Genomic DNA, 11,803 nt, shown 5'->3' with positions numbered 1-11,803 from the left:
TTACATTCTGCATTTACCATTGTCAGAAAAGATCGGGAAGCTCGTGGAGGAGGAGTTTTATTGGGAATTAAAACAGAATTATTTCAATCAATACGTGAAATTGAACACAGTTATAGTTTAGAGATTGCTATGGCTGAATTAACAACATTATCGGACACAAATATACTAATTTGCTCTCGTTATCGTCCACCAAACGCGGATAAAATCTGGATGGAATCTTTTGAAAATTTTCTTAACGATGTTCGCTCACGCTATCCAAAAATTGTTCTCGCTGGTGATTTCAACTTACCGCACGCGTGCTGGAACTCGAAGGAGCCTTCCACCGGCATGAATAAAAAGAAATTCATCGAAATTCTGAAAGATTTTTACCTAGAACAATTAAATGAAGTTCCTACGAGAAAAAACAATATCCTTGATCTCGTGATTACAAGTATTCCTGACAAGATAAACATGAGCGAAGTATTAAAGCCAACTGATGCAGGAATCTCCACAGATCATAGCGTTATAATGTTTGATCTGATCACAGCGTGTAACTCATTACCAAGAATTAAGAGAACTGTGTTCGACTATTGACGAGTTGACTTTGATGGTCTACAGGCTTGTCTTGGAAATCTTAACCTTCACGAGAAAATAACAGAAAATGGCAATATTAACCAAGATTGGTCGGCCTGGAAAAATACGTTTCTTACGGCAGTCGCAGAGTGTGTCCCTGTCAAAAAATTGAAAGGTCGGAGGTTTCTTCCATGGATGAATAATACAATCCTTCATTTAATTAAGAAGAAAAACACTTTAAGAATGAAAATTAAAAAATCTTGTTTCCCAAGTGATCACTTGAAAACTAAATCCAAGAGTCTCCACACTACAATTAAACAGATGTTACGTGACAATCGCCTTGAATACTTGAACAGTATTTGCGCATCTCGTAATTACAACCCAAAACACTTTTGGTCTTTTTTCAAATTGAAGTCTAAAGTTAGGAACATTCCGGGGAAAGTTTCAACAAAGATAAACGAACGTGAAAGAAAACATGTTGACAGCTACTCGGACATCGCGAATATGTTCAATGAATATTTTGCCTCTGTCCTCACTCCACAATTTGTTAGTGACATCTTAGAACATCGAGGCTATACCTACAATACTATCACAATGCAGGACATAACATTATCGGAAGCAGAAGTCATAGCTGTAATATTGAATTTAGACAGCAACAAAGCGCAAGGTCCAGACAACATCTCACCGCGTTTGCTGAAAGAAACAGCCATTCAAATTGGGCCTTCGCTCTGTTCTCCCTTTAACAAGTCCCTTCAAATTGGTGTTGTTCCAAGCGACTGGAAACTTTCAAACGTGGTTCCTGTGTATAAATACGGAGAAAAGTCCTATGTTGAACATTTCCGACCAATTTCACTGCTTTCACTCCAAAGTTCTTCAACGTTGCATCTTTAACAATATCAAACAACACGTTTACGAACAATTAAATCCTTGCCAAAATGGCTTCATGCCAGGGAAGTCGTGCATCACTCAACTTGTTGAAGTTCTCAAACACATTGGTCGTGAGTTAGATCGTGGTAAGCAAATTGATGTACTCTATCTAGACATGTCAAAAGCCTTTGATAAAGTGAGTCACGCCAAGCTACTACAGCGTCTTCATGAATTTGGGTTTGGAGGCAGCATCCTCAATTGGTTTAAATCTTATTTGAGAAACCGATACCAGCAAACAACTATTCTTGGTGCAACATCAAAACCTCTTCCAGTGACATCAGGAGTACCACAAGGTTCCATTCTTGGGCTGTTATTGTTCTTGCTGTATGAAGATCATCTCTTTTACACCGTGAGTAATTCAAACATCGCTACATTTGCTGACCATACGAAGATCTTTAAGACCATCAACACCACCTCCGATGCATCTGATCTACAAAATGACCTATCAAGCTTCGAAGAAAGCTTCACCAATGTGAACCTGGTGTTGAACGCAAGCAAATGCAAAGTGTTGAGAGTCACACATAAACATAACAAAATCATTTACCCATATACTTTAGACAATACCATCATAGAAAGCACGGATTGTGAGCGTGATCTCCGAATTTTAACATCATCTGCCTTCAAGTGGTCCAGACATGTTGAGTGTCAGTGTGCCAAAGCCTCCAAGACTCTAGGATATGTTCTGGAAGGTCAACATTTGACATTAAAGACACCACAATCCGTCGCACATTGTATTTGACGCTCGTTCATTTTTCAGTTATGCTATGGGTCACAAATCTGGGGACCTCAAACCATCAATCTCATCCGACATATGGAAAGGCTACAACGACGAGCGACGAAGTACGCTCTGGATCTACCGTTTCGTTCTGATACCACCTACACCCAGAGGCTTACACTTCTGAATCTCATTCCTTTGTCTTACTGGCATGAATTCTTGGATATGGTGTTTTTCTTCAAACTTGTCCACAAACTCGTGAGCATCGACAACAAGTTATTGCCATTATCACCCATCCACAACAAAAGAGAAACGAGATCAACAAATCCTAACAACCTCTCATTTAGAACAACACAGTGCAAAACCACCACATTCCAGAAGTCTTACTTAAATAGATCAACTTGTTTATGGAATGTCCTACCAAGCGATTTAAAAGGCAATGAAATCAGCCTAAGTCAATTCAAAAGTGGACTTTTCCAATACTATGAAGTAGCTGTGGCAACTGTATATGACATTGAAGACCCAAGAACATGGAAATCTATATGTTTGTGCTGTAATAAGTGTCGTAAACTGTCATGTGAATTATCGTGTTGTTATTAAGGCCTGTTTAAGCGGGTGCAATGCTGTAACTACGCTCAAAAAAGGAATTTATCTCAACTTTTGTTAACTAGATTTGAGTAAACATCATGTAATGAACTGGTCAAAAGTAGTAGTATTTATGTCATCATTTTGTCTGATGTATTGCATCCGTTTAATTTGGTTTTTAGTTTGTGTGTTTATCATTATATATAGGGCCGCTGTAATTGGCTAAAGCTGTAGCGTGCACCTAGCCAATTCTGTTTAGATGTATGCGTGTGTGTTTCCATAACTATATCTAGTATATGTATTTATGTAAATGTCAGTATATTCATTAATTGGCAAAGATGAATAAATAAATGAATAAATGGAGTCAATTTATGGTGATTTTGTTGTTAAAGGATGTCAGGAATACTTTAAAAATCACATTTGCATTTAGATTACAAACGTTTTCTTTGTGTTAATGTTTATGTTGTGTTTGTTTTCCTAAATAATTTGGGATGGGAGAGAGTAAGAAAATCCCCATCATCTATACCCATGGTGGTAAAAAAACTTAATATTTCTATAAATTCATTATTACAAAAGTTGGGTATTTTATTTTTTCATGCAAACACAAAAAAGAAGGGATAACCAATTGAATTGGTTATATTTTATCAGGTATAAAACAGAGTAAATCATTTGATGTTGTCATTCGTGTTGCGTTTATGCTTGTTTTGTTGTTTAGTCTTATATATTGCTTTAAGCTTTTAAGATGGAATTAATTTAGAAGCCTGATGTTTTTGTTAAAGATAATGCTATTGATGAGTTGCATTATTTAACGTCTTTTGGTCGACAAAATGATCAGTTGTTGTGGTTGCAAGATGGATCAACTGATCTATCTTTAAAAAATGGATCTGTTGCTGATAAATTGATGATATATATTTTGATAGAAAAAAATACTGATTGAAAAAAAATTATTAAAGGTTTTTAAAAATCCCTCCATTATTCTTTCTTTTTTAAAAAAAGGACAAAAGTTAGAATTGCACATGCGAAAAATCCAGTGTTTGAACAATCCAGTTTGCAAAGATGGAGACGGGAAATTTTTAAAATTAGTGAAGTTTTTGTCACTGATCCCATAACATATGAGATCATAGGCGTACGGGGTCTCATAATTTTGGGGGGGCAAACTGGGACAATTGCCCGAATTTTTTTCTTTATTAACAATAGCTAATATATGCAAAGGCAGCGAAGCGCATATACATGAAAGCTTTCATGCTAAATTCGTAGCACCATACATTATTTGAGCAATTAATAAAAATGGTAAACTGCATGAACGAATATAAATATTTAGAAAAAGGATCAACTAGGTCTATCACTAAAAGAAGTATGACTGACGTCCATGTCGTCGACCAAATGTGTTAATTATGTCATCTATGTCATTGTTAACAACTTTGTTGGCATATGTTCGTTCAATGTTAATCAAAGCCGCCGAATTCAACCGTTCTTGACCCATATTCGAGCGAAGGTATGTTTTCACTCGTCTTAACCCACTAAAAGACCTTTCAGCAGATGCGGATGTCGCTGGAATTGATGCCAGTATAGTGGATACTTCGTATAACACTGGCAATAGGTCGTTAAGTCCGCATTCAAACATAGATTTCACAACCTGCACAGCTGTTCTCGGCTGAGTATCCGGATCGGAGTCTTCGGTTACGGAATTCTCATACATACTCTTTTCAACTGCAAGAATTTCTTGGTCAACTTTGTAAAATTCAGCTACGAGTTCAAAACTGTTCCGTGAAGGTGTTTTGCTTAACACAACGTCCCCCAATGCGCAGAGAATTTCTTGATCGTTCTTACTGAATCGCGATTTCATTTCTCCAATAACGGAATCAAGAGATCGATAAAAGGTGTTGATACGATGATGGTTTTTTGGCGTTGTAACTTTCTCAACATTATCAGATGATTCCCCAATAAGAGCTTGAAGTCGACGAGACGGGCGGTTTCGTGGTGCCTTTGCCTCTTTGAATATGAACCGAGATCCGTTAATTTCCTCTTTTATTTCTTCAGACATGACTATCGTTCTTTTCCATAATAGCTCAAAATTGTTTTCGTTTCTACAATTTGTGAGGGTCTTTATAACTAAATCCGCATTTCTTTTAGCATTGATTACGTCAATGCTTTTCCCTTGTAGGTATTTACTCAAAGCGTTTGTATTTGACAATATGACCTTGAGCAGGATCAAGCCAAGGACGAATTGGAAATCACAAACCGCATTCAACAGGGCGGTGGTATCCCTGTAGGTTTTAGTATCCTTATCTTCAGATAAAATGAGAAGAGCTTTGATTACTTTCCTGATCTGTTCATAGATTGCTTTCACTGCCTCCCATCTGCATGACCACCTTGTTTGACTCATAGACTTTAATGTAAGATTTTTTATGAAATTGCCGTCAACTTTCACAGAACTGAATACAGCATGACGTTTTGGACTGGCTTCTAAAAAATTGTATAGGCCTTGCAATGTCCCTAAAGAATTTCTCAATGGTTCTATTTCGCTCATAGTATCTTGCAAAGCCAAATTAAGAACATGTGCATAACAATGCACATACACCGCACGGGGGCAGCATTCTTTCATTCTTGCAGCTACCCCTTTATGAATGCCGCTCATATTTGATGCTCCGTCAAAGCACTCACCAACAATGTCTTCCAATTTCAGACCATTTTCTGTGATTACGTTCTTCAAAAGTTCAAGCAAAACGATTCCTTCAGTCGAGGAAGTGCAAAAAAATCCAATGAAAGTTTCAAGTGTTTCACCCGCCAAAACGTACCTTAAGCATATTGAAACTTGCTCTATGCGACTAATATCTGACGTTTCATCCATAATGACAGCAAAATTTCGACATGACAACACGTCATCCTTGATTCGTTTAACAATAAAATCAGATAGAATATTTAAGATCTCGTTCTGGATTGACGGCGATGTCCACTGGATGTGCGACTTGAGTTGACGTTGTAATTTTTCTCCAAGCCACGGGATGTCATTACATCTTAGGTGCAACAGTTCCAACAGATTTCCTCGATTTAGGTCAGAAGCTCCAGCAATGTCATCTCTTTTCTCTTTGTGCCCTCTTAATGCCACATTTTGCTGTGCAATATAAAATATGCTGGTGATAATCACTCGCAGATATGCACGATTGTGCATAATATCTCGTTGATGAGCGTCCGCTAACTGTTTGAGTACAGATGTTTGTCGCTTACAATTAATCTTTGCGGTAATCCATTTGGTCATTGCATTCTTATGGACAGCACTTTTTGTATGCTTGAAGAGCCGATCACTCCTTTTCCAGTTATCGAACAAGAACGAATTGTCTTTCATAAATTCCTTACAAGGAAAGCATTCACATTTACGGCTTTGAATATCGAAACTCAGCCAAGGGTAAATCTTATACCATTGTTCATTGAAGTCTCTAGTTGATGTTTCATTACTGAACTTCCTACGATTATATTCTGAAAGAATTGGCTGGTGTGGTCCGTGTGAACCGTGTTGTACTATTTCTGGGATTGAATTAGGAGTGGCTGGTACTGAATTATCATTGACATTCGAGTTATCAATTGCGCTCGTGCTCTTTGTCACGTCTTGAACTTCAATGTGAGACTTGGCGGAACAAGTGCAACTTGCGAATTCTTTCTTGGTATTGCATATGTTAGAATTGTCGGACGGAGATACAAGGTTCACTTTTTTGGTTTTAGCACTTAATTCATTGACGATATTCGACGGCTGTGCTCCACACTTCAAACTGCCTGGACTACTGTCAGTGTCGCCCACCACATGAGTTGTTGGCCACGGAGTTGGAGTATTTTCTTCAATAGGGACATCACTGTGTGGTGAAGCAGTTTCAGGAACAATTGTTATTGATTGAGCAATTTCCTTACCATGTTCTTTAGACACAAAAAGCTTCGTTTGCTTTGACGGTTTTGTACCTTGTCCTTGGTGAAAAAAACTACTAAGCTGCGATTGGTTTGATTCCAGTACTATATTAAATTGCACTTTATCTCCATTATGAATATTTTTAATGTGACTTTCTTTATAGTCCGAGTCAATTTCTTTTTTGCATGATTCACAAACAAGTCTGTGGCGATAGCGTCGTTTACGCGTCTTTTTGGAACCCAAAAGTGACATGTAACACGAGTAAAGCAATCCGATATCTACAAAATGTACGCGGCATGAATTACGACATGCTGCAGGGTGTTATACTCCTGTTATAGTTTGTTTCCAAATCCAGTGACTTACTAAATTCTAACAGAGTTTTATATTCATGTATTATAATATTATTAAACGCAGTATTTCATACATTTATGAAGTACTGTTAAATCTTTTAAATGTCTAGAACTTCTCTCATTTTTGAATAATATTGGTTATTGTTACAGTACCTGTTTCACGATAATAGCTCGTACAGCCTCACAGTGCAATGGTGCATAATATAAATAATATCATTTGTTTTGCTCAGTGAACAGGTTTTGCTTCCTAACCATGCGGTACTTCATGTAGTTATAGCGTAGGGAACTCAGACACGCGGCATATTGCGCGAGTCGAATGCTCCGGAGCCTTCGGCGCACCTCGAGGCAGCTGGCCTCATCGGCTCAATTTGCGCATTTATTTGATTTTTCGAGGTGCACTGTGCCAGTACCCAGTGTCCAGTGATATCGAATTTTAACGTGTTTCCTTGGATGACATCTTCCCTTAAAATTTTGCCCGAATTCTCGATTATTTTGCCCGAATTTGGACAATTTTTCAAAATTTTTAGGGGGGCAGTTGCCCCCCCTGCCCCCCCGGCCCGTACGCCTATGTATGAGATTACCGACTTAAATAACGAGGTAATAAAGGGGAAGTTTTATAGAGAAGAATTGCAAGTTGTGTAGAAAATTAAAAATGACAACGAGAAATTTGTTTATTCCTAGCAATTGTCCGGGGGGAAATAATTTTACAAATGATTTTGTTATGTCTCTTTTATCACCAATATGTCTCTTTTATCACCTGTTTGAAACAAAACATTTTAATACTCTTGCTGACCATACTACTGTCTATTTTTATTCATGTTTGGGGCATAAAGATTATATTGAAATTAAAATTAAGAAAAAAAATATTCCCAATGGAATTTATAGTTTAAAAAAGATATTAAAATTTATTATTGGGAATATTGAGGAATATGGAATTATTTTTTTACAACAAGCAAATGGAAAACTTAAGTTAGTTTGAAATTCATTTTTTGAGAAATGGTTTACTCAAAAAAATGGTTTTCCTGATCTCAATAGTGGTGCAGAAATCAATTTTGACCATCATGTTCAATTAAAAAAGTCTGAGTATAATGAGACCAATAATGTTCATTGGGAAGTACTTTTCGGAAATAAGAAGATAGTACGTCTGGAAAAAAATTAAATACTTATACTAATAAATTTATAGCCTTAATAAAGATTTTATTGAAGGGGTTACAGATGCAAAGATTCTTTGAAGTATTTGCTAGGATTTGGAAAAAAACAAAAAATAACGCTTTTAAAAAAAAGTTTTAATGAATCATATAATTCTTCTTCAACTTAATGTATTGAGGATTCTTTTTTACCTGACATAAATAACGGTGTTCATGATTTATTTATTTATTGCAATGAATTGCAAGGTGTTGCAGTTGGTAAAAGTATCTCAGAGTTATTATGTGTAGTGCGAATTAAAAAAGATCTAGGAGAAGGGGATTCTGTGTCCTATACACCCCCGTCATTTAAGCGGAAATGAAAAAAAAAAGTAATTTCTTGCATTCTACGATAAAGGATTCAGGTGGAAAACATATACCCTATAATTTCGGAAACGTTAATATTCAAGCTCTTGTTCACTATGCTTAAGCTTAAGTAAACTTGCGAAAAAAAAAGATTTTAATGTTGCTTTTGCAACTATGATATGTCATATAATTTTATGTTTAAAAGTGATTATGAAGATCAGGATCTATATGCTTCACTTGAGAATTATAGTGGAAAAAATGTGAAGGGAAATTTAATAATTTCATGATTGATCTTAATGATGAAGATTTAAATAATGCTGATTCACCTTAGGCTAGTGACAATAATACGATGGGGTGGAAGGGTATAGATTATGGCGATTATACAATTTTCGCCCACGGATTGTCAGATTATTTAGATTCATCTATAATTAAGAGATCTTATTATTCACCAGCTGAGGCGAAGACTCTTAACATACTTAGTGGAATATCAACTCCATCCTTGAAACCAACATTATGTTCATGCAAGTATATTTATCGTAGTTATAGTAATATGCAATATATACATTTTTTCGCACCTCATCACAATAGAAGAGAGGAAGGTGGTTTGTCAACCCCTCAAAATTCAGTGGGTGATGAATTAGGTGTCGATCAATATTTTTTATTAGCCAAAATTTTTTTTCATTTTATTAATGTAAATGCAAATAAAGAAAAATTTACTTGCAAGTTTAAGCTACCCAAATCTCTTTTAATCACAAAGGATAATTTTAACAAAAAATTTAAGTTTATTTGTGAATATGAAGACAGTGCTAATGGTGCTTTTACAAATGAAGAAATTAATTTGCATTTTGTGTTATCAGATTGATATTAGTATCTGATTGAGATTAGTTTCTTCATTTTTTAATATGGCACGAAGGGAAGAAGATATTGAGTTGTGTAAATCAATGTTATACGGAAATTCACGAGGAAAAAATTATGCTGGAAACTTATTTTACATAAAAAGCATAAAAAAGGGGAGAGAAATAAAAAAAGAATCAATTGTTGAAGCCACAAGCACCGATGTAATTCCTCAGAGTAATTTGAATCAAGAAACAACCTTAAAACGAAATTCAGGAAAACAACAGAAAAGAAAATCCCGAATTGATGCAAAAGTGTCAAAAACAATTTTTGGTGGAGATTAAGAAATGGTTTATTTATCATCAAAGGATATTACATCGATAACGACAGATGGAAGAAGGGATTTTCCGAGGAAAAAACATCAACATGGAAAGAAAAAACAAAGAGGGGGGAAAAAGAAAAAACAGACAGGGAAAGGAATTGGTGGGGGAATGGCTGCAGGTTTATTAATTCCTAATTTAACATCAACTTTGGGGAATGTTTTAAAAGTGAACATTTGGGTGAGAGATTTGTAAGCGATTAAGAAAAAAATATATTGTCTGCATTTCATTTTCTTTGTGTCATCATGGTGAAGCGAAGTGCCGAGGAAGCGGGATTGAGTGACCCCAATCAAAGAATTGAAAAACATGATAATGTTTACGTAACAGGGATTGAATTGTACAGAAATTTTCCTGTTGATAAAACATTTGTAGAGAATCATCATGAAATTATTAATGCCACCCCTGTTGACCCGCTTGCCGACATTTACACATTCCGTCACTCAGCAACACCATCCGAATTAATTTTAATAAACAAAGTATGAATTTCCGCTGATTGTCAATTAATGAATCATGTCACAAATAATGCTGTTGCTGCAGCAGCTGATTCATGATGTTTATTAAAATCCCCATTTTTTTTATGCACCATGTGGAAAACAGAGAAGAATAAAATAAATCATGATTTAATTAACTTAATTTAATTAACGAGCATCTGCTAGAATAGAACAATGGGTATTAAGACTTCAACCATAAGATTCTGATGCACAGATTATAGCTGACACATTATCTTGGTTGGTGCAGAAAACAGAAGAAATGCCACGGAACGTTGCGGAGGAGTATGTTGGTAGTGTGGCAATGTACGTTGTTCCAATAGCGGTGTCTATTAAGGAAATGGAGAAAGAGTCTGTTAACACACAAGAAGTTAACACAGATCAGGCAATGTATTCAGAACAACAAGTGGAATTTTAGCCCAGCAGCATATAAAGCAGTGCGGACAGAGTTGTGTGTAGTAGGAAAGCTAGTGTTATGAGGTGTTAGAATTGTCATTCCTCATAATTTGAAAGGTGAGTCCTGGCCCACGAAGGACACCAGGGTATAGTAAAATCGAAATAATGTTCGCGTTTGAAGGTGTGGTGGCCTGGTATTGATAGCAAAATGGAACGAAGATGTAAGACATGTTTTGGATGTCAACTCGTAAGTAATCCATGTCTTCCAGAACCAGTAAAGAGAACTAAGTCACCCGACCAACTGTGCCAAATGGTGGCAGTAGATTTGTTAGGATCATTGCCGTTGGGGCATTATTTGTTGGTGCTTGCCGATTATTTCAGTAGATTTGTGGAAGTAGCCATTATGAAGTCAGTATTGTCACAACTGGTTGTTCGAGAGCTGGAACAATTCTTTGCAGTTCATGGTAATCCTGAGTCTCTAAAAACAGACAACGGACCACAATTTGTATCAGAGGAGTTTGGAGTGTTTCTAAAAGAAAATGATATTTTCCATTTAATGTCAAAACCTCTCTGGCCTCAAGGGAATGGGGAAATCGAAAGACAAAATAGATCCTTAATCAAGGCCCTTAAGATTGCTCAAATTGAAAAGAAATATTGGCAACGAGAATTGTTAAAATTCTTACTGGCTTATCGCAGTACTCCGCATTCCATGACTGGTGTTTGTTAGTCCTGCAAAGATGTTGTTTGGGCGAGAAGTCTGAACTAAACTGTCAGAGTTATGGGGAAGAAAGATGTCAAGGGAACAGTAAGGAAAGTAGAGTAAATAATCCTAATCCTGGTAGACCTGATAGACCTCAGAGAGTGTGTTGTGCCAGAACGTTTTAAGGATTATATATGCCCATATGTTGATCATAGTTGTAGGTAGTTTGTAATGCATGAGTTTAGTTAGTGCCATAATTCAATTTAAGTACATTAAAGTTGTAAAACGTTTTGTAAAAAAAACTTCAGCATAGACTAATTTAGGTAAATGTGAACAATAACGTTAAAAAAAAAGGGATTGTGATGTTAATTAGGTATAATTATGCATGCAATACTTGTGTATATAAAAATGGTTATAGGTTTTCAATACAAGCAGTTCAGTATTTGAACCTGTGTGCATCTATGCTCTAAAACAGTTGTTAGACACTA

The 11,803-nt window shown here is 36.1% G+C and overlaps 2 protein-coding genes across 2 annotated transcripts; one reads left to right on the top strand and one right to left on the bottom strand.

The window, feature by feature from the left end:
* The first annotated feature begins 129 nt into the window (after positions 1-129).
* On the top strand, positions 130-1,443 carry LOC114529229. Its single transcript, XM_028550986.1, has 2 exons — positions 130-501; positions 598-1,443. The coding sequence occupies exons 1-2, from the start codon at positions 130-132 to the stop codon at positions 1,441-1,443; spliced, it is 1,218 nt and encodes a 405-aa protein (XP_028406787.1).
* A 2,681-nt stretch (positions 1,444-4,124) lies between these two features.
* Positions 4,125-6,929, bottom strand: LOC114529228 (zinc finger MYM-type protein 1-like). Its single transcript, XM_028550985.1, has one exon. The coding sequence runs from the start codon at positions 6,927-6,929 to the stop codon at positions 4,125-4,127; it is 2,805 nt and encodes a 934-aa protein (XP_028406786.1).
* Positions 6,930-11,803: the final 4,874 nt, after the last annotated feature.

Source organism: Dendronephthya gigantea, unplaced genomic scaffold, assembly GCF_004324835.1.
Source record: "Dendronephthya gigantea isolate DGI-Jeju-01 unplaced genomic scaffold, DenGig_1.0 000055F, whole genome shotgun sequence".
Taxonomy (NCBI): domain Eukaryota; kingdom Metazoa; phylum Cnidaria; class Anthozoa; order Malacalcyonacea; family Nephtheidae; genus Dendronephthya; species Dendronephthya gigantea.
This window is presented reverse-complemented; position numbering and strand designations above follow the sequence as displayed.